This window comes from Sorex araneus, chromosome 4 (genome assembly GCF_027595985.1).
Source record: "Sorex araneus isolate mSorAra2 chromosome 4, mSorAra2.pri, whole genome shotgun sequence".
NCBI classification, from domain to species: domain Eukaryota; kingdom Metazoa; phylum Chordata; class Mammalia; order Eulipotyphla; family Soricidae; genus Sorex; species Sorex araneus.
Genome location: NC_073305.1, coordinates 14,989,572 through 15,014,714, shown reverse-complemented (window position 1 = coordinate 15,014,714; position 25,143 = coordinate 14,989,572). Strand labels below are relative to the sequence as shown.

General features: G+C 40.3%; 1 protein-coding gene across 1 annotated transcript in view; it reads left to right on the top strand.

The window, feature by feature from the left end:
• Positions 1-25,143, top strand: part of LOC101554454 (collagen alpha-4(VI) chain-like) — a 105,722-nt gene that overhangs the window by 24,169 nt on the left and 56,410 nt on the right. The window contains exons 8-18 of the mRNA XM_055135048.1: positions 1,956-2,287; positions 3,436-3,514; positions 5,189-5,334; positions 5,522-5,614; positions 6,857-6,910; positions 11,888-11,959; positions 12,809-12,835; positions 15,202-15,246; positions 18,309-18,362; positions 21,850-21,912; positions 22,175-22,240. Coding sequence (XP_054991023.1) covers positions 1,956-2,287; positions 3,436-3,514; positions 5,189-5,334; positions 5,522-5,614; positions 6,857-6,910; positions 11,888-11,959; positions 12,809-12,835; positions 15,202-15,246; positions 18,309-18,362; positions 21,850-21,912; positions 22,175-22,240 — 1,031 coding nt within the window. The remainder of the gene's footprint in view (positions 1-1,955; positions 2,288-3,435; positions 3,515-5,188; positions 5,335-5,521; positions 5,615-6,856; positions 6,911-11,887; positions 11,960-12,808; positions 12,836-15,201; positions 15,247-18,308; positions 18,363-21,849; positions 21,913-22,174; positions 22,241-25,143) is intronic.

Sequence of the window (25,143 nt, the reverse complement as noted above, 5' to 3'; positions counted from 1 at the left end):
TTGAAATTTTTGTTTATACTATCTAAAGAATATCACTTCTTTGTAGTGTCCTTGGTGAATTTGCAAATCAATTGAAAGTTTTATATATGTGAATTATTTAAACATAAAAACACATTGTGGAATTCCTATATTTATCAGTTAATGCTGTGTGTGTGTGTGTGTGTGTGTGTGTGTGTGTGTTACTTCTACCTAGATGCTATCATGGGGATGAGATACGGATTTTAACTTTTCTTTTAGTTAATATTGCATAAGGTCATGCAGTAAGATCTATATTTTTCTTCAGCTTTGTCTTTTGATTTATTTTCTTTAAATAATATTATCTAAGTTCTTTAATAATGGTTAGAACATAAATAATTCTGAAATCATAAAGCTGAATCCTAAAGATTATGGAGATTATCTAGAAAGATTCAGTCTTTTCATTAACAGTGAAAAAAATGATCCTTGCTTTATAGAATAAAACTGGCTAAGAAAGTGTAAATTAGAAATGTGGGAATAACATACCTACTGCAAAATAAAAATTCATTTTCCCCAAGAAATTATATCCAATATGGGATTTACATCTGTGGGAAGTCCTTATGGAGAATTTGAAAAATTAAAAAATCAAAATAAAACCAAGATGTTCCCCATGAAAGGAGTCAAGCAAATAGTTTTCTATCTTGGCAATTTCAGAAACATATCTGGCCAGCTAGTGCAGGGTATATTTAGGAAATTGAAAAGTTATAGCTCAGCTTTGCATTGCAAATTCATGAGAAACTTCAAGCCACTATATGATCTTAAATTTGTTTTTATTGATTCTGAAACAAATATTCTAATCTTATTGTCTCACAGGATAATATTTCATGTACTACCTTGTAATGCATGGCTGGAACATAATTAATTCAGTTTTACCTTGTTTCAGAATAGAAATACTAAAATCTCTTTTATGGTCAATAACTTACATTTTATTCCACTTTTACTTCACGTTGGATTTGGGGGTTCACACCTGACTATTCTCAGGGATCACTCCTACCTCTGCTCATGTTATCACTTTTGGCAGTGCTTGTAGGACCACATGAAATGCCAGGGTTATCTGTGTGCAAGGCAAGTGGCTTAACCGCTGTACTATCTCTTCGGCCCGGAAAATTATGCTTTCAATTATTTATCCAGATTATAATCCAGGTGCATCTCTGACCACCAACTTTTGACTCTGGCAATTTTGTGGCTGGTCTTACTGTTCACCTGAATGGGTAGGCATAGCCTGAAATATCAGAGAACTTTCAAATTATAGTTGAAGTTTCAGTTAGAAGATAGAAAATTGGAAGTGATTGTCACTCCTGGTATTTTCTAATCCGCTCTGAAATATCAGAGATAATTGCCTGGCGATGAATGAAGAGGGAAACTTGTGGGGGAGAAGGAGACGTTAAAGTTCTTACTGAAAGAGACACTAGGCTCACACAAATGTCCTTCGTTATTCAATTATCAAACATTCAATGGCTATCTGTATTAGACACCAGGGAAATAGGATGACATAGTCCCTCCTGAACAAGAATTCTTATTTAGTGGAAGAGAAGGATAGGTAATGAAACTAAGGGCATCAGGGGAATTTTATAATTCACCTTACAGAGCTGGGAATATGAATCAGAGAGCACTTCACTGGGAGGAACAGCTATTTAAAGGGCACTATGGTAAGTTAAGCATAATAAGGCAGAGGCCATGGGGGAAGAACACTCTAGTAGGATCTGCAGAGCCGTAACCTATGAAGCAGTATGTTGTATCTGTTAGCCTGTTACTTTTTCTATGTAACACCACCCCCTGCATCCCCCAGGAAACACTCCCCCCACTCCCTCCTAATAAACAAGAACTGTTCAATAGCAGATACTCTGTGATTTGGCTGGACCTGCTTGATTGATTTATTCTGGGGTTAGTGACGCATCTCTAGATAACTAACTTGATTTTCTTCTCTCCCACCCTTAAAGGATGCAATGTCGATTTGACCATAGGACTTGATATCTCTAGTCCCACAAGGCAAGTTATGCTGAAACTTCAACAGTCACTACCAGAGTTGATGCACCATTTGGCTTTTCTTCACAACATCAGCTGTGTTTCTGGTCCGGTCAACACTATGTTTCGCTTCTTGGCTACTGGCTCAAACGGCCAGCTGATCTATGACTCAGGCATTGGGATGCTGAGTAACGAGAGCGTTCAGAACCTTCTGCTTCAGCAGACTGCCAGAAGCAGCCATATGGATGTGGATTTTTTGCAGGCCCTGGGAAATAATGCTCTCCACCCTTCTTCTGCAGAAGTGAAGGTAATAAATATTGAGGATTCGTGTTAGCCAGTCCTTGGTTAGCGTTAAAGGGAGGATAGCTATGAGTAAGGTAAATTCTTTTTAACAGTAAGATCTCCATAGAGGCAAAGCATAGACTTTCTTAGTCAAGTTCAGCAAGAGATATATTCATATTTGATCAATAAATATGTATTGAGCCTTGAAGGTTCAAAACTGCCAATATGGATAAAAGAATTAGTACTAGACTTCAAACCGACCAGTCTATTACAGAAATTTGTGTGTCATAAAAATCATTCCAAAGATAAATTAGAAGATATTTAAGGTCCCTGGGTTGCTCATTGACCCATAAATTCCTTTGTCTTCAGTGACAGCTAAAGGCTTGCTAGTTCAGCCAATTTCTTCCCTTTCTGGTGCCCCATAATTACACACCCACAAAAATAAGGTCTCACATGACATTTATTAGGAAACAAACTCCCAAACTCAATCACATCTGACTTATTAATATCATGTAGTCAATGACTTTAATTTTTGAGTATAATGTGCTTTTTGAATTCATATTCATAATTTTTAAATTTAATTAAATTTGGGTGTGCTCACACACATCTAGGTGTGCTCAGGGCAAACTCCTGATTCTGCACTTAGGAATCGCTCCTGGTGAGGTGATCCAGTGCAGGGGACCACACTGGGCGACTTATGTAGGAGGGCTGAACTAGGGTCAGCCATGTGCAAGTACACCTTACTTGTTGTACTCTGTCTCCAGTCCCTGGAGACATAAATATATATATATATATGTACATATATATATGATACATATTTTTTAAGTATGGGTAATGCTTCAATCACATAAAGAATGTTAAAATTTTGGTGCTTTTGTAATGATAAAGACAAAATTTGGGACGGTATTATCCAGTGAATGTGTTGATTTGAACACAACTTAAAGTCATTTTGTTTGTTTGGATGGGGAAAGGTTTAAGTAAAAGTGTAATAAAGTAACACACAAATAAATGTTTAAAATGGAGCAGAGCTAAACACTGGCTACAGCCAGAAGAAGCTAAGCTTGCATCTGAAGTTTAAACTTTGCCGTGCAATTTTCACAGCCCCTTTTACCATTCTCTTTTTCCCTTTCCTCCTTCCTCTCGTCTGCGCCTCATTCCTCTCATAATCCACAGGTGCTCTTAGTGTTTACAGATGGACTAGATGACAATTTACAAAAACTGAAGACAACATCTGAGTTTATCCGCAGCAAAGGTAAACCAGAAAGCAGGATGGGGAGCCACTTTTTTTTTTGAGAGTTTAAGTTTGTAAGTGGGTAGGGGGTGGGGGCATAACCCCCCCACCAAATCTTTCAAGTATTTTCCCAACTAACCCATGGTGGTTTATATATACACAACAAGAAGGATCTTCTACATTATAGTCTGTCATGCAAATTGGTGTCTAGAGTTAGGCATGTTCTGACTGGTTCAGGGTGGGCATGTCTGAGCATGCTTGATTGCATATATCCTACCCCTTCCACTTCCTATTTTTTTTCTTTGCTTTTTGGGTCACACCCGGCAATGCACAGGGGTTATTCCTGGCTCATGCACTCAGGAATTACTTCTGGCGGTGCTCGGGGGACCATATGGGATGCTGGGAATTGAACCCGGGTCGGCCGCGTGCAAGGCAAACGCCCTACCTGCTGTACTATTGCTCCAGCCCCTCACTTCCTATTTTTTTTTCTGCATTGAAACAACTATTTTTTTTAATTTAAATTTTTGATTTATTTTAATTGACTTTCAGTGAGATACAGTTACAAAGTTGTTCATGATTGGGTTTCAGTCATATACTGTTCCAACACCCCTCCCTTCACCAATGTACATTTCCTACCACCAATGTCCCCAATTTCCCTCCTGCCTACCCCCGAGCCTGCCTCCATAGCAGAGCTTTTCTGCTCTTTCTCTTTCCTTGTGGCTTATGGTGCTTTTACTGAAAGGTTATCATGAATATCTGTTTATCCCCTTCCAGCACTCAGTTCTTATCCAGAATGATCATTTACAATTATCATTGTCATAGTGGGCCCTTCTCTGTTCTAACTGTACTCGCTTTCCCACAACATGTGGCAAGCTTTCTTCCATAGGCTGGTATTGTTGGCCCTCTTCCTACTGTCTTTTCATACTACTTAAAAAAATTATATCCCACAAATGAATGCAATCATTCCATGTCTGTCCCTCTCCCTCTTACTCACTTCACTCCGCATGATACTCTACTCTTCATGTCTATCCATGTGTAAACCAATTTCATGACTTCATTTCTCTTAATATCTACTTAGTATTTCATTGTGTTGATATGTACCATAGTTTCTTTATCCACTCATCTGTTCTCAGAAGGGGGGTGGGCTTTGATTGTTTACAGGTTCTGGCTACTGTGAATAGTGCTGCTACATCTGATATTTTTTGTGTCTATTCACCTCAGTGATTCATCCACTCTCAACACCTCATCCACTCTGCCCTCAACTCTTGGCAACCATGTGTCTTTTTAACTATCTCTACAGTTTACCTTTCCCAAATATCACACACCATGAACTCTTTTTAGACTGTGAGCGCCAGTTTCTAAGAGAAAACCACAAGACTATCCAAGGAATGTGTTTAGAAGGATGTAATCATAAAATAATGGATAAAAGCCATTCCTGGAATAAATAGGATCTATGATAGCTGTGAGCATCCTTTGAGTATCTACCTATTTAACTTTCAGTTGATGAAACTTGAAGGTTGTGAAGAAAATTATTTATGTCATCGGGCTAGTCAGGAATTTTAACATAAATGCAATTTGAGGCAAGGGAGGTATGGGAAGGGTGGGGTGATGGATGAATGATTTAGGGCCGAGTGAGACAAAAGTAGACTATTCAAGATACATACTCATATATTGCACACTGTTGGCATTTGAAAGGACTCTCTGGACTCCTCCTTGTTGGCCTGGAAAATGTGCATAAATTAGAAGAGCTTCAGGAGCTAGAATTTGGCAGAGGATTTTCCTACAACCAGCCTCTGAGCCTTTCACTACCATCTCTCCCAACTACTTTATTGAGGCAACTGGTAAGTTTGTTTTTCAAAACATATCCTTTATGAGGTCTGTTTGTTCTAATCATTTTTAAGACCTTGGGAGAATTTCCTCTCTTTAAGATGTGATGTGATGTGATGTGAATTTCCTCTCTTTAAGATGTGATGTGATGTGTTTAAGATGTGCTAATACAATTGAAAACTGATCTGGATTGTTTTACAGGACACCATTGTAGAAAGAACATGCTGCAATATATTGGTCAAGTGTTTTGGAGAGGATGGGACCAGAGGTGGTAGAGGGACACTGGGGAAGAAGGTGAGGACTGGTGGGTGGGGGCAGGAAAAAAGCAGTAATGACATTTCGATCTGGACTCCATAGGTGCTGTGTTGTGTCTTGAACACATCTTTTCCAGTTCTGCTCTCTCAACGAAACTTTAAGGTCAATGCTAAGTGACAGGTGTGAAATTGAGGCTCAGTGAGAGAATACACTTTCTCAAAGTCAGTCAGGTGTGAAGAGGCAATTTGGGGTATAAAACTCTGTGATAACTCTGAGTTTCACGTTCTTCTCACTAAATAAATGATGTGGCCTATTAGTATTTGTTTCATGAATACGTTCACAGAACAACTAAAAAATCTGCTCTTATGTACAAATTTTTTTCCTCACCCAACATCCGCTGTTTTCTAAGGCCTTTCCCCCACTACCTAACATTCTATTCTTTAACAATAAGCTCAGAAGAAATCACTGGTTTCATCTAGTGGTTGATTTTCAGCTCTCTGCTAATCTGGTGGTTAAGTGATAGGAAACTGACAGCTGAGTTCATGGATGGAAAAAAGTTCAGTAGAAATGGTCTTTGGATAGCCATGAGGAAGAGTGTGACCAAATCCCCATTAGGATGAGTTCATTTTATTTTTCTTTTTGGCTCACACCCAGCGATGCTCAGAGGTTACTCCTGGCTTTGCACTCAGGAATTACTCCTGGCGTGCTTGGAGGACCATATGGGATGCTGAGGATCGAACCCAGATCGGCCGTGTGCAAGGCAAACACCCTACCCGCTGTACTATCGCTCCAACCCCAGCATGAGTCAAATTCTTGGGCTTTGCCCATCTTTTTAAATGCTCTATAAGGTTTCCAATGAAATAGTGAAAAGAACTCTTACTCGAGTAACAGCTACGAAGATTAAAAAAAAATCCTTGCCAGGGTAGGTCACAATTGGCAGTACTCAAGGTTTACTCTTATCTCTGTGCTTAGGATCACACCAGGTGGGGCCCAGGGAAGCATATGAAGTGCCAGGAGTCAAAACCAGGTTGGCTGCATGCACAGCAAGCACTTCAACCACTCTGTTTTCTCTCTGACCTATGTCAGAGAGAAAATGTTCCTATGTCAGGAACATTGTTTTTATTTATCTCTGTGCACTGTACCTAACATTTACTAGATGTCCAGTAAAACATCATATTAACAGGACAGGTTATTTATTAGTAATGATTTACAGTTCACTTAGATATGAGAAAGGAAGAATTTAGAGTCCAGGGTGTTTATTTCAATTTCTTTTCTTCTCAGGGAAAGAAGGGTCTTGATGGATTACCTGGTTATCCTGGTGAAGAAGGTCGACATGTAAGTACAGTTGAAACTTGTTAAAAAAATATGGTAAAATGGATGATAGAATCAATTCTTAATTGTATTTCAGTCAGAAAATTTATTTCTCATATGTACTATTTAAAGAAAGTATAAACTATTCATTTGAGATACCATTTCTTATAACAAATGGATGGGGACAATTTTTCTAAAGGATAAAGTCTTATGCAGTTTTATTTTTAAAAACAGGCAAAGTATTATCATTTTGTTTTTAATCAGTAAACCTTAGATAATTGAAAATGTGGTCAGTGTAACCAGGCCTGTATGTAATAATAGTTGCTTTAGGTGAACTAAATTATGGGTAATTTGTAGCTATTTATAAAGTAAGCTTGGTTAGAAGAGATTTAACAGAAGACTTTTAAGAGAATCAAAGGCTATTTCTATTACAAGGTTACTCTGATGGCCTCCTGAGTGACTGAGAAGGTGATTAAGTTGTAGTTACCCTCCACCCCAGTGGTTATAAATACCACAGTATGTATACAGATATACGTCTTATAAATACCAGACAGCAAGTTAAAAAAACCTATTCATTTTGGTTAATTTTAAAGGATGAGAACCACTTTTCCATAGTTTTATATTATATTATATTATAAAGATGATTTGTATATCCCATTATTTCCCCATATTACAAAGTTTAAAGAAAATAACTTTTTTTCTGTTGATATTTCCTGCTTTACAATACTGTTTGTTAATAATGGTTTCTCATGCATATAATGATTTGCAAAATTTTAATTTCGTGATAATTTTACACTCTCCAAGATGACTGAGAACCTTGAAGAGCTATTGTTCATGTGGTGGCTACTATAGCTATCTACCACATTAGGAATTAAAATATAATTTCAAAATTACTTATTTTATTTTAAAATTGCAAACCCACTATATGTTAATATGAATGATTTTATGTAGATGGACGTTTATTTTTCCTAAAACAAAATGCATAAATGAAGAAAGTGGCCTTATTTTATGCAGTTTCAAGTATATGTTTAATATCCAGTTTATTAGAAGACAGTTATTTGTATATCTGCTTCAGTTAGATTTATATTCCGTGTTGTGTGTATTGGACTGGAGCAATAGCACAGCGGGTAGGGCATTTCCCTTGCCCTCAGCCAACCTGGTTTGATTTCTCTGTTCTTTTTGGAGAGCCCGGCAAGCTACCAAGAATATCCCGCCCGCATGGCAGAGCCTGGCAAGTTACCCGTGGGTTATTTGATATGCCAAAAACAGTAGCAACAAGTCTCACAGTGGAGACATTACTGGTGCCCACTCCAGCAAATCTATGAGCAACGGGATGACAGTGCTATAGTGCTACAGTTGTGTGTATTCACTTGCTGTGTGGGTTCTTAAAATCTCTGTTCTTTTGAGAAGCCAAGAGTGGAAACCCACCAAACTGCTTGGGGTTCTATGGCCTCTTTGCACCAGTCTTCTCAAATATTAAATATATACAATTGCTATGTACATGTTCTCATTGCTCCAATATAGGGTAGCACATTGATTTATTCTGAACATGGAGATGTCTGAACTTATGAAATAAGCAGAGGGTAGGGAAATAGATGGAATTTGACACCTATGTAAGCAGGTTACTATTTTTTTCTTCCATTAAATTTATTAGAGAATCATTCAACTAATTTCTTTAAGTAAGTATAGTTTCACATACAAGAAGTGCATTCTTGAAGAAAACTTTGGACTTTTGCTATTTATGTATGAGTAGTAAAAATATTCTTATCATTTTTATGATATCCAAAATTTTCCTCTAAGTTGTTTTTTTGTTTGTTTTCTGATTAATCCATGGTTCAGTCAGCCTGACCAAAGTGAACAGAGAAGCCGAAGGGCCATTCATCTCTTTAGAATATTGAATGCCACTTTCAGATAAAAAGGGATAAACACACTTGACTGTTTGTGCTGAGAGATGAGTTTTCTCTCCCTCTCTGATGTCCAAACATCCTAAAAAAATAAGGCTTTATGATGGTCCTGTACAGAGCTGAAAATACAGCCTGAGTCGCACGTAAAATTTTATGTAACAAATTTTATAGTAGTCAACCGTAAGTAAAAAGAAACATGTAGATAATTTTGATGAGAAATCTAGGATATCAAAATATTTCAATATGTAATAAGTATAAGAAATAATGAGAAAACTTCCTTTTGTAAAAGCACCCATATTTGAAGGATGTATGTATTTTACACTGTTAGCACCTGTCAATTTAAATTTGATATGCTGTGTGCTTAGTCTTCCAGTGTGACTAGTGGCTACTATGTCTGACAGCACAGCTGGAGCTTGGCTCATTTTCCTTTTATTGCATTTCTCACACTAATAGATGACTTCAAAACGTGTTGTCCTCTGAATGGCTTTTAATGTCATTTCCTGGCAAAGCAGATCAGATTGTTAGATTGATCTTAATGGGCAGACATCTGTGTAGACAGTTTCAAAATGATGCCTGTAATTTGTAGATTCAACTCAAAAGTTATAAGAACAAATAACTAATTCATCATTCCAGTAAGTTATTGTTATATTGCCACCTAAACATCATCATCATCATCATCATCAACAACAACAACAACAAAAATAATCCCCGGTAGTGTAAAACCAATTCCATTCTCAGACTCTGTACCTAGGTAGGGGGTGGGGAGAGGGGAGTGCAGGGGTGGGTGTGGGACACCTGGTCTGTTCCAGATATTTGGATCTGGAAGCCCAATGAAGAACCTAGGATCTGCCCTGAGGTCTGACAAACTTGTTATTCAGATGGGCACACAGTATTGGGGGACATTGTATGTTTTTTTTTTGAATCACTGTGAGCAACACTTACAAAGCTTTTATGTTTGAATTTCAGTCATACAATGATCCAACACCCATCCTTCCACCAGTGCACATTCTCCACCACCAATGTCCCTAGTATCCCTCCCCCACCCCGCCCCTGCGTCTCACCCCTCCCCAAGCCTCTATGTCAGATAGTTTCCCTCTTACTCTCTAGTTATGGGCGTTATGGTTTGCAATACAGGTAATGAGAGGCCATCATGCTTGGTCCTTTATTTACTTTCAGCACACATCTCCCATCCCAAGTGATCCCTCCAAACATAATTGACTTAATGATCCCTTCTCTCTCTCTCTCTTTTTTCTTTTTGGGTCACACTGGCAAATGCACAGGGGTTACTCCTGGTTCTGTATTCAGGAATTACTCCTGGCGGTGCTCAGGGGACCATATGGGATGCTGGGAATCGAACCCGGATCAGCCATGTGCAAGGCAACCACCCTACCTGCTGTGCTATCTCTCCAGTCCCGATGATCCCTTCTCTATTCCAGCTATCTTCTCCCCCAGCTCATAAGGCAGACTTCCAACAATGGAGCAGTCTTCCTGGCCCTTGTCTCTGCTGTCCTTGGGTGCTAGCCTCATATTATGATATTTTATATTCCACAAATGAATGCAGTTATTCTATGTCTATTCCTCTCTTTCTGACTCACTTAACTTAGCATAATACTCTCCATGACCATCAATTTATAAGCAAATGTCATTAGTTCATCTTTCCTGACAGCTGCATAGTATTCCATTGGGTAGATGTACCAAAGTCTCTTTAGCCAGTCATCCGTTTTCAGATTGTATCCCAAATCTGGCTATTGTGAACGGTGCTGCAGTGAAAATACGGGTGCAAATGTCACTTTTCCTGTGATTTTGTGCACCCTTGGAATATATTCCCAGAAGTGGTATTGCTGGGTCATATGGAAGCTCAACTTCTAGGTTTTTTTTTCTTTTTGGGTCACACCCGATGATACACAGGGGTTACTCCTGGCTCTGTACTCAGGAATTACCCCTGTCGGTGCTCGGGGGGCCATATGGGATGCTGGGAATCAAACCCAAGTTGACCGCGTGCAAGGCAAACACCCTACCCACAGTGCTATTACTCCAGCCCTCAACTTCTGGTTTTTTAAGGAATGCCCATATTGTTTTCCAAAAAGGCCGAACCAGTTGGCATTCGTTGGGGTACAGTCTCTTATGGAGAGCAAAGTCAAGTCAGCATCTGCTTCCTCCCTGGGGTCAAATGCTGAGTCAGGCATATAGACATGCCAAGGCTTTTCAGGAGGGAAGCTGGTTGTGCTGGGGAGAAGCCTATAAAGTGTTTCCATATTCCAGCGTTGTAGAAATGAAAAAAGAAAGAGCAGGTGGAGGCAACTTTCTGTGGTACACCTGGGATCTCAGCTAGACTAGGTGGGTTGTGTGGGCTGCAGAATCCACTGTCCTGATAAATTCCTCTCTCTCATGTCTGAGTCTCAACTGGGATAACATTGATAACATTGTAGTGGCAGAAAGACAGTCCTAGCTGGAACTGGATGGTGGCACGGTCTAAATTGGAGCACCAAACACAGGGATGCTCCTCCCTGAGAGCAAGCATACAGGAGACTAAGGCTAAAGTTGCCAGACTTACAGAAGAGTGAGCTGCTGGTGCTAGGCTCATCTGCCACATTTGATTGGGTACAGTGGCATTGCTATGTGCAGACCACATCTTAGAGTAGGGCATTTGGATTCCTCTTCATGAATGGGCTGTGGCAAGGTCATACCAAAGAGAACATGGAGATTTTGTTGAGGCCATCTTTGGAAAATACAATCTCCCAGACACAAATTCTATGTATTTCCTGATTTATAATCTGTTATGAAATGGTAGCATAAATCTGCATTGATTCTGCATCAAAGCCTTGGTTATATATCAGAGTCCTGTTCTCTCGGGTAGCCAGAATAATGAAAATTTAGTAGCAATCACTCAAGACGACATTTGTTGAGAGCTTTTAATGTGATGCATGTCCTGATCACCAAATGGTGATCAGTTTCTCCTTCATATTCAAAATAAGATACTATTGTTGCTAGAATTACAATTCCCATTTTGTTTTCCGATGGCCATTACTGCTGGTTTGAATGGCTTGGGGGGTGTGAAAAACTGGTTTGGTGTTTCCATGTGAATTTTACTCCACAGGGAGAAAGAGGCCTCCAAGGTTATCCTGGACTCCAAGGAGTGGAAGGATGCCCAGGTCCAAAAGGGCCTCAGGTGAGTGTGGCCCTCTCTGTCTTGTCCTTTGAGTGGGAAGAACATCTTAATCTTCAACACAGTTGTCGCACTTGAGCTCTCCTTTGACTAAGAGCCGCCTGGGTGTAGAAATCAAGATGCGGAATCAAGGGCAAGTAGTTTATTGGGCGGTGATCTCAGTAAGCCCTGGGAAGAAGCAGGGGAGTACACAGGATGAAAAGGAAACCTAAAAGGATGCTTTTCAATAGTATTGGATGCAAACAGAACTTAATCCTGCGAAGAACTCGGGGAGCCAGAACCAAACTTGCATCTCAGTGTTACCGCACACAAGAGGAGAGGAGGTTGGGGTTTTTGCATACCCAAATCGCTACTCCTGGGGGACATTCATTTCCCAGAACTTCTGGAATGGCCTCTCCAGGCTCTGGTCTCAGAAAAAGTGCCATAGTGCTGCAATGTTGGCAATTGAAGGTGTGCCCGAAACATCCCCTTCACTCCCATTTAAAGGCAATAGGGTCAAGGGCAGGAAACCCATTTTGAATAGGTGCTTTAAATGTCTCTCAACCTTTCAAGGTAAGAGTATTCTGTATAAAATTGAACTTTATACCACCTCAGAGTCTTAGAGGGAGAACGTATCATTTTAACAATGATATTGTGTACAATTTTAACCAGTTATCATTCAAGGAACTTGTCCTGTTGTTTCTGGGAGCTGCTCCTCTTGTGAGCTAATGATTTCTCTTCACTATGATCATCTCTGGAGAAGAAATCTTCATTTTGACCCAATCATTTAATTTTCCTAAAATTAGGAGTTGTCTAACTTCCAGTTTGAAGTCTTGTTCATGTTCATTTTTTTTTATTTCTCCTTAATTTTAGGGTGAAAGAGGATTTTCAGGAGAGAGGGTAAGTTCCTTTTTTGTTTCTTCACTCTTTTTTAGCCAAACAGTCAATTCTTTAAGAAACACAGAAATAATGCCAGTCACTTTTCCTTTGCTTGATAAAGGTGAGGTTTAACATTTTTAGACAAGGGCCTCTATTAGATGGCATAGTTGTGATGCTCATAAATAACTGTTTACAAAGCATGTATTTTAGCTCCATGGGGAAAGGTATGTATTCTTATTTTTCAGTCTTGCTAATCCCATAACATTGAAGCTGCCATATTTAATACTTGGGAGACTTGAGCCTAAATTCAAAGTTGGTAGGAGGGTCTTGTCAAGGTCGCTGTCATATGGACCAAGGATGCTGGGACAGAGTTGGAAAGTAAGGAACGACACAATAAAGAATTGACTTTACATTCTGCTTTGTAACCGAAGTATCCATTTGCTCATTAATTAATCTAAAAATGATGTCCACTAGGTTCCTGTTCTCTTCTCTACAGTGTCCCGGGAAATGGTTACAAAGTGAGAAATGAGTCAGAAATGGAGTGATACAGCGGGTAGGGCGTTTGCCTTGCACGCGGCCGACCCGGGTTCAAATCCCAGCATCCCATATGGTCCCCTGAGCACAGCCAGGGGTAATTCCAGAGTGCAGAGCCAGGAGTAACCCCTGTGCATCGCCAGGTGTGACCCAAAAAGCCAAAAAAAAAATGGAGTGATAGGACATCTTTACTCATGATTGATGGAAAATCTAATATTGCAACAAGAGTTTACTATGCTTATTTTTATGCACTAACTCAGCTTTGCTTTGATTTTAAAGAAATTCCTGGGCTAACGAGTTAGTTTAAATGGCAGAGCCAGGCTTAGTATGAACAAGGCCCTGTTCATACCAACACTGCATGGCCACTTGAGCCCTGCCGGGGGTGGCCCCTCTGCTAACAAATTACCTGGAACCTAAGTTCTTCTTGTAGACAATTGTAGCACAACTTCTCCACACATGTAAATCATCTTATTTTATTATTTTTTTGGAGGTGACAAGGAATTCCTAGTCCACCAGTCAAGACAGCACTTCAATGCAAAGGCTTGAGGTTGTGGTACATTTAAGACACTGTCGTGCTGGAGACTACCTAGGCCATCCTTACAGTGCTCAGGCACCTTCAAGACTGCACCCAAGGATGCTATGGGGAACGTGCGGTGCTTCCAATTTTCAGTTCTTTTTCTGAGTGCGATTGAATCGTGAATCTCCTTGAACACACATATGGGTGCACAACTCCTATTTAACTCCTCTTTAATCTGTGACCTTCTAAGTTCTCATTCTGCAGACTAATTCAGATGTATCTGCCACCAGATTTTCATTTATTTTTTTTTCTTCCCTTCATTGTCATTGGTGATCACAGGCACCTTTGGCTACAGTGCCGACATGCTTGGTTGCAGTGATCAGTGGGATCATACATCCGGTTGCAGTATTTGCCTGCTTGGTCACAGTGCTCACTAGTGGCTCCTCCCACCATTTAATCTTCACACCTGCTCATGTGCTTGCCAGGGGTCACATTACTTTAGTGGCAGTGCTCTCCAGGGCTAACTCGGGTGCTCACACATTTTCTTTATGGGGTTCGCACTCCTGGCTGCTGTGCTGCTTCCACGTCTTTTTAGTTGTAGAACTTGCTGTGCAGCAGCACCTAAAATTGTAGTGCTCGGACACCCGGGCTGCAGGATACCTGAGAGTCTGTGCTTCTTGGCTTTGCACGAGGGACTCCAAAAAAGCAGAATCTTGGGACTGCACTTGTTGCATGTGGTTGGTACCTGGAAACTAAAGTTGAAGCTTCACACTTGCATGACGGGCACATTATACCACGGAGCCCCAACCTCTTGTCACTCTTTTTATTTTTTTATTTTATTTTAATTTTTTTTCGGGTCACCCCCAGCGATGCACAGGGGTCATTCCTGGCTCTGCACTCAGGAATTACTCCTGGCGGTGCTCAGGGGACCATATGGAATGCTGGGAATCGAACCCGGATTGGCCTCATGCAAGGCAAACACCCTACCCGCTGTGCTATTGCTCCAGCCCCATGTCATACATTCTTATGAAGGAGTTCCTTGTTTCCAGTGCAAAACTTGCAAAGGAATTTTTTTCTATCCATTCCAATTGTGAGTTCCTTCTCTTCTCTTTTTTTCCCCCCGTAAGCCCCAGCAACAGTCAAGAGAAACTGTATTGATGCAAATGATGGTTTTAAAAAAGAAAAATCTTGCTTTACATACACTACATAAATGTTTATTTGGGTGGTTTAGATTGTTCTACCAACTGGAAAAATATTAGTAAAAACATTAAAATCCAGGCAATAACCATATGCATGTGGTTCTCTTGTCTAACACTCTTCCTCCTTTGCTCTGCAGGGCATCCCTGGTGAGGCGGGTGTAGATGGCCTAGAAGGAGAACAGGTACAGTAGGTTTCTCAGTCTGTTTTCCTCCCTCCATTCACATTGGCATTTATCTACCTATACTTTTCATGATTGCTGTGGGAGTTTTAGTATGAATATTCAGCAACGTCAGTTAATCTATGTGGATGCCATCATTCTATGTAGGTGCCATTATTCTCAAAATCAAGGGTCCTGGAAACATATCTCTAATCAACTACGTCCCATATGGTATATTATATTATTATCCAGAATTTAATTTTAATATTTGAGAGTTAAGTTATACTGGCAAGACATTGTTGTTATCGTCATTTCACCAAGGCTTTCTTAAACCTTTTCTTCTCATATATGGGTATTTAACATAGGTATGCAAAGTTAGCCATTTACTGTTAAAAAATCCTAATGAAATTTATTTTGAAACAAAAAGTTTAAAAGTAATGTGATCCCTTAGAGAATTGCAATTCATAATTTAAAAAGCTAGGATTTGTGGCTGGGGAAATAGTGTAAGGATTTTGGGCAAATCCCTTGCATGTGGTGGGCCCTAGCTTAATACCCAGACCATCTGGTCCCCTGCGCATCACTGGGTATATCTCTGGAGGCCCCTGAGCACTGCCAGAATGGCTGAGACCATCTGAGAACCATTTGGGAAAGCTTTCCCCTCTTCTCCCTGAGAAAGCTAGGATTAGTCAATACTTGCACTCTGGTTTTACCTTTATATTTCTTACTATTATTCATAGATTTAAAAAATGAAAAACATTTTGTTTCAGGTATAGCTTCTAAATTTCCTTTAATGAATATTGTAAAATTCCATTCTTTTTTCTTTTCTTTTGGAAACCTATTTTTATCTTTTTCCTTAAAATATGTTTTTTTATTATTTAAATTTATTTATTTTTTAATTAGTGAGTCACAGTGAGGGTACAGTTACAGATTCACACATTTTCGTGCTTGTTTTTCCCTCATGCAATGTTTGAGAGCCCATCCCTTCACCAGTGTCCATTATCCACCACCAATGAACCCAGTATCCCTCCCATCCCCCCAATCCTCCCCCCTCCGGCTAGCTCAGTGGGTAGAGCATGAGACTCTTAAAATATGTTTTTTGGATAAACAATTCTTTTCATTCAGTATTTAAAAAATATAACTCCATAGATGTCAAGCATCTTCTGTCTTCTCTAATTATTGCTATTAAGAATTTATCCTTTAGTGGGCTAGAGAGCACAGGAATTCAGCTCACATGCTTCGCATGTGTGAGACCTCAGTTCTATTCCCAGGACCATGTTCTCCAACACCATTGGCCAGTTGGCACCCTAGTGACCTCTGGTGGCCTCTGCTCTTCGGGATCTGAGCAGTATAGTCCTCAGGCCTGAGCACTGAAACAACCTGGTTGGCTAAGAGCCCAATTGGGCATTACCGTGGCCTCCCTGAACATTGCTTGGGAGCACTCTTTTGCCCCGCAAGAGTTACTCATTAAAATAAATGTACCTTCACCAGCAATCTTAAGGAAAAATCAGCCTATTTTCAAACTCTGCCTTTGATTCCATTTTCCTGCAGTTTCAATATACTGTCCAGGTTGGATTCTTCCCTTCTTTCTCTTGCTTTGGACTTGTCATGATTTTGACTCTGATTATTATGCTTCCTACCATTTTGAAATGTTGGCTTTTCGATTCTAATATGTCTTTATGGGAGTCTAATTAGAGATTTGAGTGACCCTCTTCTATTCTCTCACCGTTTTTACTTCTTTGCATTTCTATGTTGCACTTAGAACAACTTCTCCAGTCTCTCAGTCTTTAGTCTTCATGCTACTTGTGTTTAATATTAACTGGCCAATCAAATTGATGTCAGTTTTTAATGACTTCTCATTTCAAAGTTTTCTATTAATTAATCAGGTCTCTGAAGCAGCACACATGGAGGTGCTCAGGGTTTACCAGGACCTGCTTTAAGTGTCATGCAGTGCTGGGGATCAAACCTGGTGTCTCCTGCAAAACATGCGTTGCAGCCTTTTGAACCATCTCTCTGGTCCATGCAATTCTTTCTTTCTTTCTTTCTTTCTTTCTTTCTTTCTTTCTTTCTTTCTTTCTTTCTTTCTTTCTTTCTTTCTTTCTTTCTTTCTTTCTTTCTTTCTTTCTTTCTTTCTTTCTTTCTTTCTTTCTTTCTTTCTTTCTTTCTTTCTTTCTTTCTTTCTCTTTCTTTCTTTCTTCCTTCCTTCCTTCCTTCCTTACTTCCTTCCTTCCTTAATTCCTTTCTTCCTTTCCCAAATTCTCTTGAACTTAACAACAATTACTTGTATGTTGCTTGTTTTCTTTAAAGACATACTTAAATATATTAAATTGAACTCTTCTATTATAATCATTCCAGTGTCTATAGTCCTTGCGGTGTGATACAGTAGCCTGTCATCTTTGCTTGCTTTTTTCATGATATCACCTTTATGTGATGGAACTTTGGATCTATCACTGACTTAGTGAACCCTTCTCTATCCCAGCTGCCTTCTCCCGCAGCTTATGAGGCAGTTTTCCAACTGTAGAGTAATCTTCCGAGCCCTGTCTCTACTGTCTTTGGGTGTTAGTCTCATATTATATTATTTTATATTCCACAAAGGAGTGCAGGGACTAGACTTGCTTTTATCCTTTTTTGAGGTTCCTGTGTTTGTAATGTCAGTCAGGCCTGAGAGAATTGTCTGACTCTTTGTCTTCATCTGGGGTGCTCCCTGTTGTGACTACTCTGAAAAGAAGAAACTTTGTGTTTGCATTTTTCTCAAGCATGCACATGTGCGCATTTGCGTATGCACACACACACACACACACACACACAACTGAAATCCTTTGGTTTCCTTCCCTGATTTACTATTTCTTTTTCTTCTGAACTCTCCTTTTCTTTATCAGATCTTTCATGTACATAAAATTCATTTATCTGAAATTTGAACTTGTTTTTCAAAGGGAAGATGGTTCAGGGCACCTCGGGTTTCCTAATCAGAAATATATTGATAAAAGTAATTTCCTCATTGCTACAAAGTGAAGCTATACAGTAAATTCCTGCTGGGTCTGATATAATAAATATATTTTGTAAATTTCCTTTTTCTCCTATTTTCCTAGGGTGATTATGGAATCCCAGGGCCATCTGGAGAAAAAGGAAACCGGGGAAACCGGGTAAAGTCTGACAATATTCTTCTTTCATATTTCTACTACCTAAACTGGCCTTGGAAATTTATATTGAAGCTCCAGGAAAGTATTATGTAGAGGTTTAAGCACTAGATTAGGAGATAAAAGGCAATTAATAGTCAATGACTACTGGGAATCTACTTCAGATCAGACAGCTGATAGTAATCTGGACAGATTAAACCAAGTCACTTAACCTTAGAGACTTAGAACATTAATCTTTTGTCACCTGGTTCATAAGCTTTCTATGATTTCCAGTCATCAGTGACTTAGTATTGTACTTAACTTTTCACCCCATCCTTCATTCTCAAGAAGTGTGATTCCTGGTAAAATTGTAAGCCTCATTGTTTCTCTGTATGCCCAAGGTATGTCCACCTCCTTGACAAGGCTCCAACTGGGTGTTCTTTCACGGAATCCCTTTCCCCCTTCTCTACTATACATTTATTTATTTATTCCTACTTTAGACACCGTGGTTTACAAAGTTGTTTATGATGACTTTTATGATAGGCACTTATGATGACTGTTATGATAGGCACTCAATATTCTAACATCAATCCCACCACTGTCACCTTTCCTCCACTATCGTCTCCATTTTCCCAACTACTACTTAAGCCTGTCCCTGTAGGCCCCCAAATAACTTACTTTATATTGCTTTTTACCACCAAATAGCTAATGAAATGATCAAAAAATACTTCAGGAAAAGAAAACTTGTGAAAATTGTTGTATCTCACCATGGAGACATTAAGTCTCTGTCTGAGGTTTTGCTAAGCTGTTGTTACAAGTTAAGCCTGCTGGGTTAGTGTTTAAGTTAATTGAGATTAGTTGGCTTTTACATTTCATTCTCATCCAATCTGGTGTGCTACTACTAGGATGTTAGTATTGTAGAGATCGGAGGTGTTACTCCAGAAAATCCGGAATATTTAACTGAACAGTCCAGCTGGAGGCATGGTGGCAGCTGTCGGGATGTGAGTGCAGCTACTAGAGCTTTCTTGGGCTGAAACTTAGCCTGCCCCTCTGCTGAAATTGCCCTGGAGGTCTCAGCCAGGACCTGGTATCTGAGAAATCTTTGCGGCTAGTTGATCTCTTTTGAGATTTAATTATGAGTCTTTGAATCAGGGCCAGTGGATGAGCTTACATCACCAAGAAGGGTGAGAGTGCCCATCCGAACTCCAAGAAGGCCTGGAGTTTTCAGCCAAAAAATCCCAGGGTACCTGAAATTTTCAGCAGGTTGGCATCTCCGTGGCATCCAGTTTGTGATGTGGTGGAGACCAGCAGGAGGTATGGCAGCAGTTGTTGGGTTTCACAACCCAACAACTGCCAATGGCTTTAGTGGGGCAGGAGGTTGGCCTGCCTCTAAGGGGTGAAATTTACTTGATTGTAGTTCTTTGTGATCTTCATGGAAATAGTGGAAATATTCATTGTGTGGAATGATTTCCTGGTAAGTGAAACAAGAAGTGATATAAAATGGCTCTTTATTGAGGTTTAATTTGCAATGGGCAATTTGTGGATCAGATTTTTGAGAAGGTCAAGAACATCAGCTTTCAAAACTAATGAGACTTCGGTTTCTGTTTAATTTAGTTGAATTCATTAAATACCCATCAAGTGCTTTTCTACTTAAGGGAGGGGTAGGTCTTTTAACAGACAGAGGATGGTTCAGAGAGACATTAAGTCAGTATTGTGATCAACAAAGAACTTGATGGGTGCAGGAAAGACTGACATTAAGGAAATAAGCATAAAAATGGAAGGTCATTGCTGAAATAAGGACATGAATAACAGCAAATGAAGGAGAGGTAAAAGACAGGGGGACCTCATCCAGCCTGGCAGGCAAGATGTCATCACTGAAGGGATGAAAACGGAGGAAATTTAAAGGTTTAGTAACAAACAGACAAGGAAGGAGGAAGAAGGGATGAGGCCAAGGCTGCCTACCAAGATCCAGTGTGGCTATGAGTGGTGCCCAGGTCAGAGAGGACTCTGGCATTTTGAGAATATAGAGAATCAAGCCATTTTCTATCCCTGAGACTGATGCCATTTCATTATCACTTAAGAAAAGCCACAAGAGTTAAAAGGGTTGAAGTCAGATGCACTCAGAGTGGGTTTGGAAAATCATCAGTTTTAATTCTATCGAGGAAGAGAATGAAAAACATAAGGGATGGCAGAAGAGCCTGGAAGGGCAAATGCCATGTTTAGAGGTTTAGCTTCGGGTTCAGGTTTTTGGGCCACACCCCAGATGTGTTTCTCCTGGCTCTGTGCTCAGAGATCACTCTGGGGAGAGTGTCAAGGATTGAACCAGTGTGGACTGCATGCAAGGTCTAGTGGGTTACCCACCTATTACCTCTCTGACCTTAGGGTTTTGTTTTGGTTTTATTGATGTGAATAATCAGATGCTGTTGAAGCTTTCAAGGCAAGGAATCCCAGTTTGGAGCTACAGGTTTGGAGGATTATCCTGAAAGCCAGAGTCTCAGCCAAAATAAAGGTGGGGTGGGGGGGAGGTGGAGGAAGTTGGGGAAATTATCATAGGAGCCTTATGCCAGGCTCTATACTCTGCATTTTAACCTTTTGTTCCATATGAATTCTATAACAGCCCTAAAATATAAGTCCATCTGCTTCACAAGTGAGGAAATGGAACCTTCAAGAAATTTGCCTAACTCAAAGGAAGCATCAAGATTGGGGATTTTGATCCCATTCCCTTTAATCATGATGTTAGACCAGGATAGAAGCAGAGAGGAAGCTCGAGTAATATGAGTTGGCTTCTTTTGGAGTCAAGAGACTATTCCATTTCCTGTGTCTAAGAACCAATCTCAGAGAGAGGGTCCTCTTAGTTTTCTCAGAAAGTGGTGTCCACCCCCCTGTACGAGGAGGTAATAACAGTTAAAAAAGGATCCTGAGACGATGAGGTTATGCATATCACACTGTGATGAGGTTCTATAGGAGCTCCAACCAGGGATGGGACTTTAATGGCAGGTTTTTAGGGAAACAACCATTTGCTTGTATCATTTCTCCTTTCTGAGTCCTCGGGCTGCTGTGGTTGGGATGCTGAAACTATTTTTCTCTCTTCTCCTCTTTCATAAGCATTTGCACTTAGCAGACCAAAGCTTGCCATATCTGTGGCAAGATCAAGAATGTCTTCTTGATCTTCCTGGAGTTTGTGTAGGGATATCAGAGAGAAGTGTAAACCAAGGAATGTTCCATTGATTTTTGTGCCAGTGATCCAACTTCCCTGAGCCTCAGGCACCCTCATCTACAAATTGGCAAACTGGGTAACTCCCAGGTTAGGAGGGATCACTGAGGCCGTGCACCTGCTAAACCCCCATGTCAAGTTCTTGCATGTTGTGTCTCTATCTCACCTGTTTATTTGAGATGTTTAATGGTCAAGCACTAACTTACTCCTCTAATTTATCAATTTCCCTAGTCATGTTTCCCACCCTCTTAGATAATAAGGAATATTTTAAAGTGACACTTTCCTCTCTTGTGATTTAAGGGCTTGCCGGGACCACCAGGAAAACCTGGAGAACATGGGAGGCCTGGACTCAGGGGTGATCCTGTAAGTGGGGAATTTCTGTGGCTTAAATCCAGCAACCTGGAAGTGCTCATTTGTGGCAGAAGGCCAAAAGCAGTTAGTAATTCCTGAGTGAGGCATCTGTCCAGCCTAAGTGGTGCAAGAAATAAGAGGGTTGACTGGGAGCAAATTGGAATGCCAGATCAAAGAGAAGGGTTCACTTTGTTTTGTCTTTGTTTCCTGAAAAAGTCATACTCATCTAAATTCTTGTCCATTTGTCATAAGCAACTTTCTGTTTTCCCCTCAGGGAGATCCTGGACTTGATAGTTATATCCAAGGCCCCAAGGGAGAAAAAGGAAGGCGTGGGCGCCAGGTAAGAAGTCCTCAGTTCATTGAAGATTGGATTCTGGAACACGTGGGAACAGGTTGAGGTAGTGCAGCAGAGGTAGATGTTGTGCTGGGATTGGCACTAAAAATCAGAGAAAATGGGGCTGGAGCGATAGCACAGTGGATAGGGCGTTTGCCTTGCACGCGGCCGATCCAGGTTGACTCCCAGCATCCCATATAGTCCCCTGAGTACTGCTAGGAGTGATTCCTGAGTGCATAAGCCAGGAGTAACTCTTGTGCATCGCCAGGTGTGACCCAAAAAGCAAAATGATAATAATAATAATAATAATAATAATAATAATAAATCAGAGAAACCTTCTTTGCTCTGGACTCCTTTGTTCTGTCCAGATATCCAGAGGCAGACATATCCCCACTTATATCCTTGTACTTGTCCTGTTGCCTCATAGTTTGTTGCTTTTTTGTAAAAATGTTAACAGCCATGACACTAGGTCATATCAACTTCTACTTCTAGCTTTGGTATCTTCATATCTCAAATAACATATCAGTCAGTGATGCAAACAAACCAGTTTTAAAAGTCTCTAATTCTATTATGATGTCTTGATATAAAAGAAGCTCGGGGCCATTGCACTGCTAGGTGCTTTTCCTCACTACCAGTAGTGATTGACACAGAGACGGGGCTAGCTATTTACTAGAGAAGATTCATGTCTAGTTCTAGAGTTGAAGTGTGGCGACAGAAGACATCACAGAGAGAAGCAGATTTGTTGAGTTGACAGACATTAACATATTGGAAGACAATTTTCAACTTCTTTTTTGTCCCAGACATTAAAATTCATGACACTGAAGGAAAAACATGACTAAAATAATGCCAGGGTCTCATTTCACACCTTTCATCTCTCCTCGTTTCCAGAAATTAAAATATAAATTAAAATATAAATATCCCAGTGGTACGTACTTGCAGCTGGAAGACTGTTCTTTGCTTTGCACTCCAACTTTGCATCCTAGAATATGTTCTCCTCCATGAACGATGGCTAGTTGGCATCTAGTTGATAAGATCCAGTTCTGAACCAAATCTTTTGTGTACAAGATCGTTATTATATAGCTCTGTGAGGATGCTCTCATGGTTGCTACAGGGGTTTCTCATCCCATCCTTCATTGCAATTGATTTGCTTCCATTCCATTGCTTCCCTTTAGTGAGTTGAGATGGAAAGTCCTGTGAAACATTGAAGAGTCAGAGAAGGGGACTTTCCTTAAACCCCTCTGGGTTCTAGTTTTCTTTTCTTTTTTTAATTGAATCACATGAGCTACAGTTACAAAGATTTCATGTTTGAGGTTCAGTAATATAATGATTGAACACCCATACTCCATCAGTGTACACTTTCCACCACCAATGTCCCCAATATCCTTCCCCCTGCCTCTATGGCAGACAATTTCCCTCATACTCTCTGTACTTAGGGGCATTATGGTTTGCGATACAGATAATGAGAGACTCTCATGTTTGGTCCTTTATCTACTTCAGCACACATCTCCCAGTTCTGGGAATATATCCCGAGAGTGCAAGAAAGCACAGTAGAAATGACATCTGCACCTGTTTGTTCATTGCAGCACTGTTCACAATAGCCAGAATCTGGAAACAACCCAAGAACAGATGACTGGCTACACAATGGAATACTATGCAGCTGTTAGGAGAGATGACATCATGAAATTTTTCTTATAAGTGGATGGACACGGAGAGTATCATGCTGGGTGAAATGAGTCAGAAAGAGAGGGACAGACATAAAATGACTGCACTCATTTGTGGTCCTGTACTGTGAGACCATCAGAGAAACCATTTCAGTGTTCCCATGACTTAGCAGATAAATAAGCATTTGGTTCCTAGATACATGAGCTTTGGTTCCACAGACTTCTGGCCCATGGTTTGTTCATGATTTGACTTTTGTGAGGGAATTCAGGCCCTCTAGATAAACTATCTGGTGCCGAGTCCACTATCGATCCCAAGGAGCTTCCGGTATATAATTTTCGGAGGGGTATCAATTCTATACAGATTCTTTAGCTCTACATATCCAAGAACATCACATAATTGAACTGTTCACACAAACAAAAATTATAACCCAACGAGGCTGTGATGCCTTGGATTTGTGTTTGCAATAGTTTATACTCCCATGCTGGGCTCAAAAGAGATGCTATCTAAGTGTTCTAATAGACCTGGATAACAGTAGTCCTTTCTTTTTTTATTGAATCACAGTGATACACAATTACAAAACTTTCATGTTTGAGTTTCACTCATGCAATGATCAAACACCCATCCCTCCACAAGTGCACATTCTTCACCACCAATGCCCCAGTATACTCCCCTTTCCAACCCTCCCCTTGCCTCTATGGCAGAAAATTTGCCCCATACTGTCCCTATACCTTTGGGCATTATGGTTTGCAATACAGATACTGAGAGGCTACCGTGTCTGGTCCTTTACCTAACTGTAGTCCTTTCCACTAGGCACCAAAGCCTGCTGTGGGTGGATGCTGTCTAGCCTAAGTGCTATGAGAAGCTCGTCCTCTAGGGGGAAATCTTTCCTTACTCTTTGTTCCGACCCCCAGGACTGACTCCACAGCTGCAATTTGAATGGAGAAGGAGCCCTGCCTGGTGACGCAATAATACAAATTGAACTAAGAAAATTGGTTCTAATATAAAAGGAATTATATACGTAATTTGGGTGAAGATATGGAAGCCAGTTGTGCTCTCATACTTCTGGGAAGAGCGAAAACCAAGGCAATCCTTTTGGAAGACAATCAGGCAGCATGTTGTGTATCAGTTAGGATGGCTGTTTTGTTTCAGTTGTTAGAGAGAGCCGACAGCATGCTTGACCCGATAGGGGTGGGTGGTTCCAGGTAGTACTGTCTCTATGACGCCACCAGAACCCAGTGATGTCACCA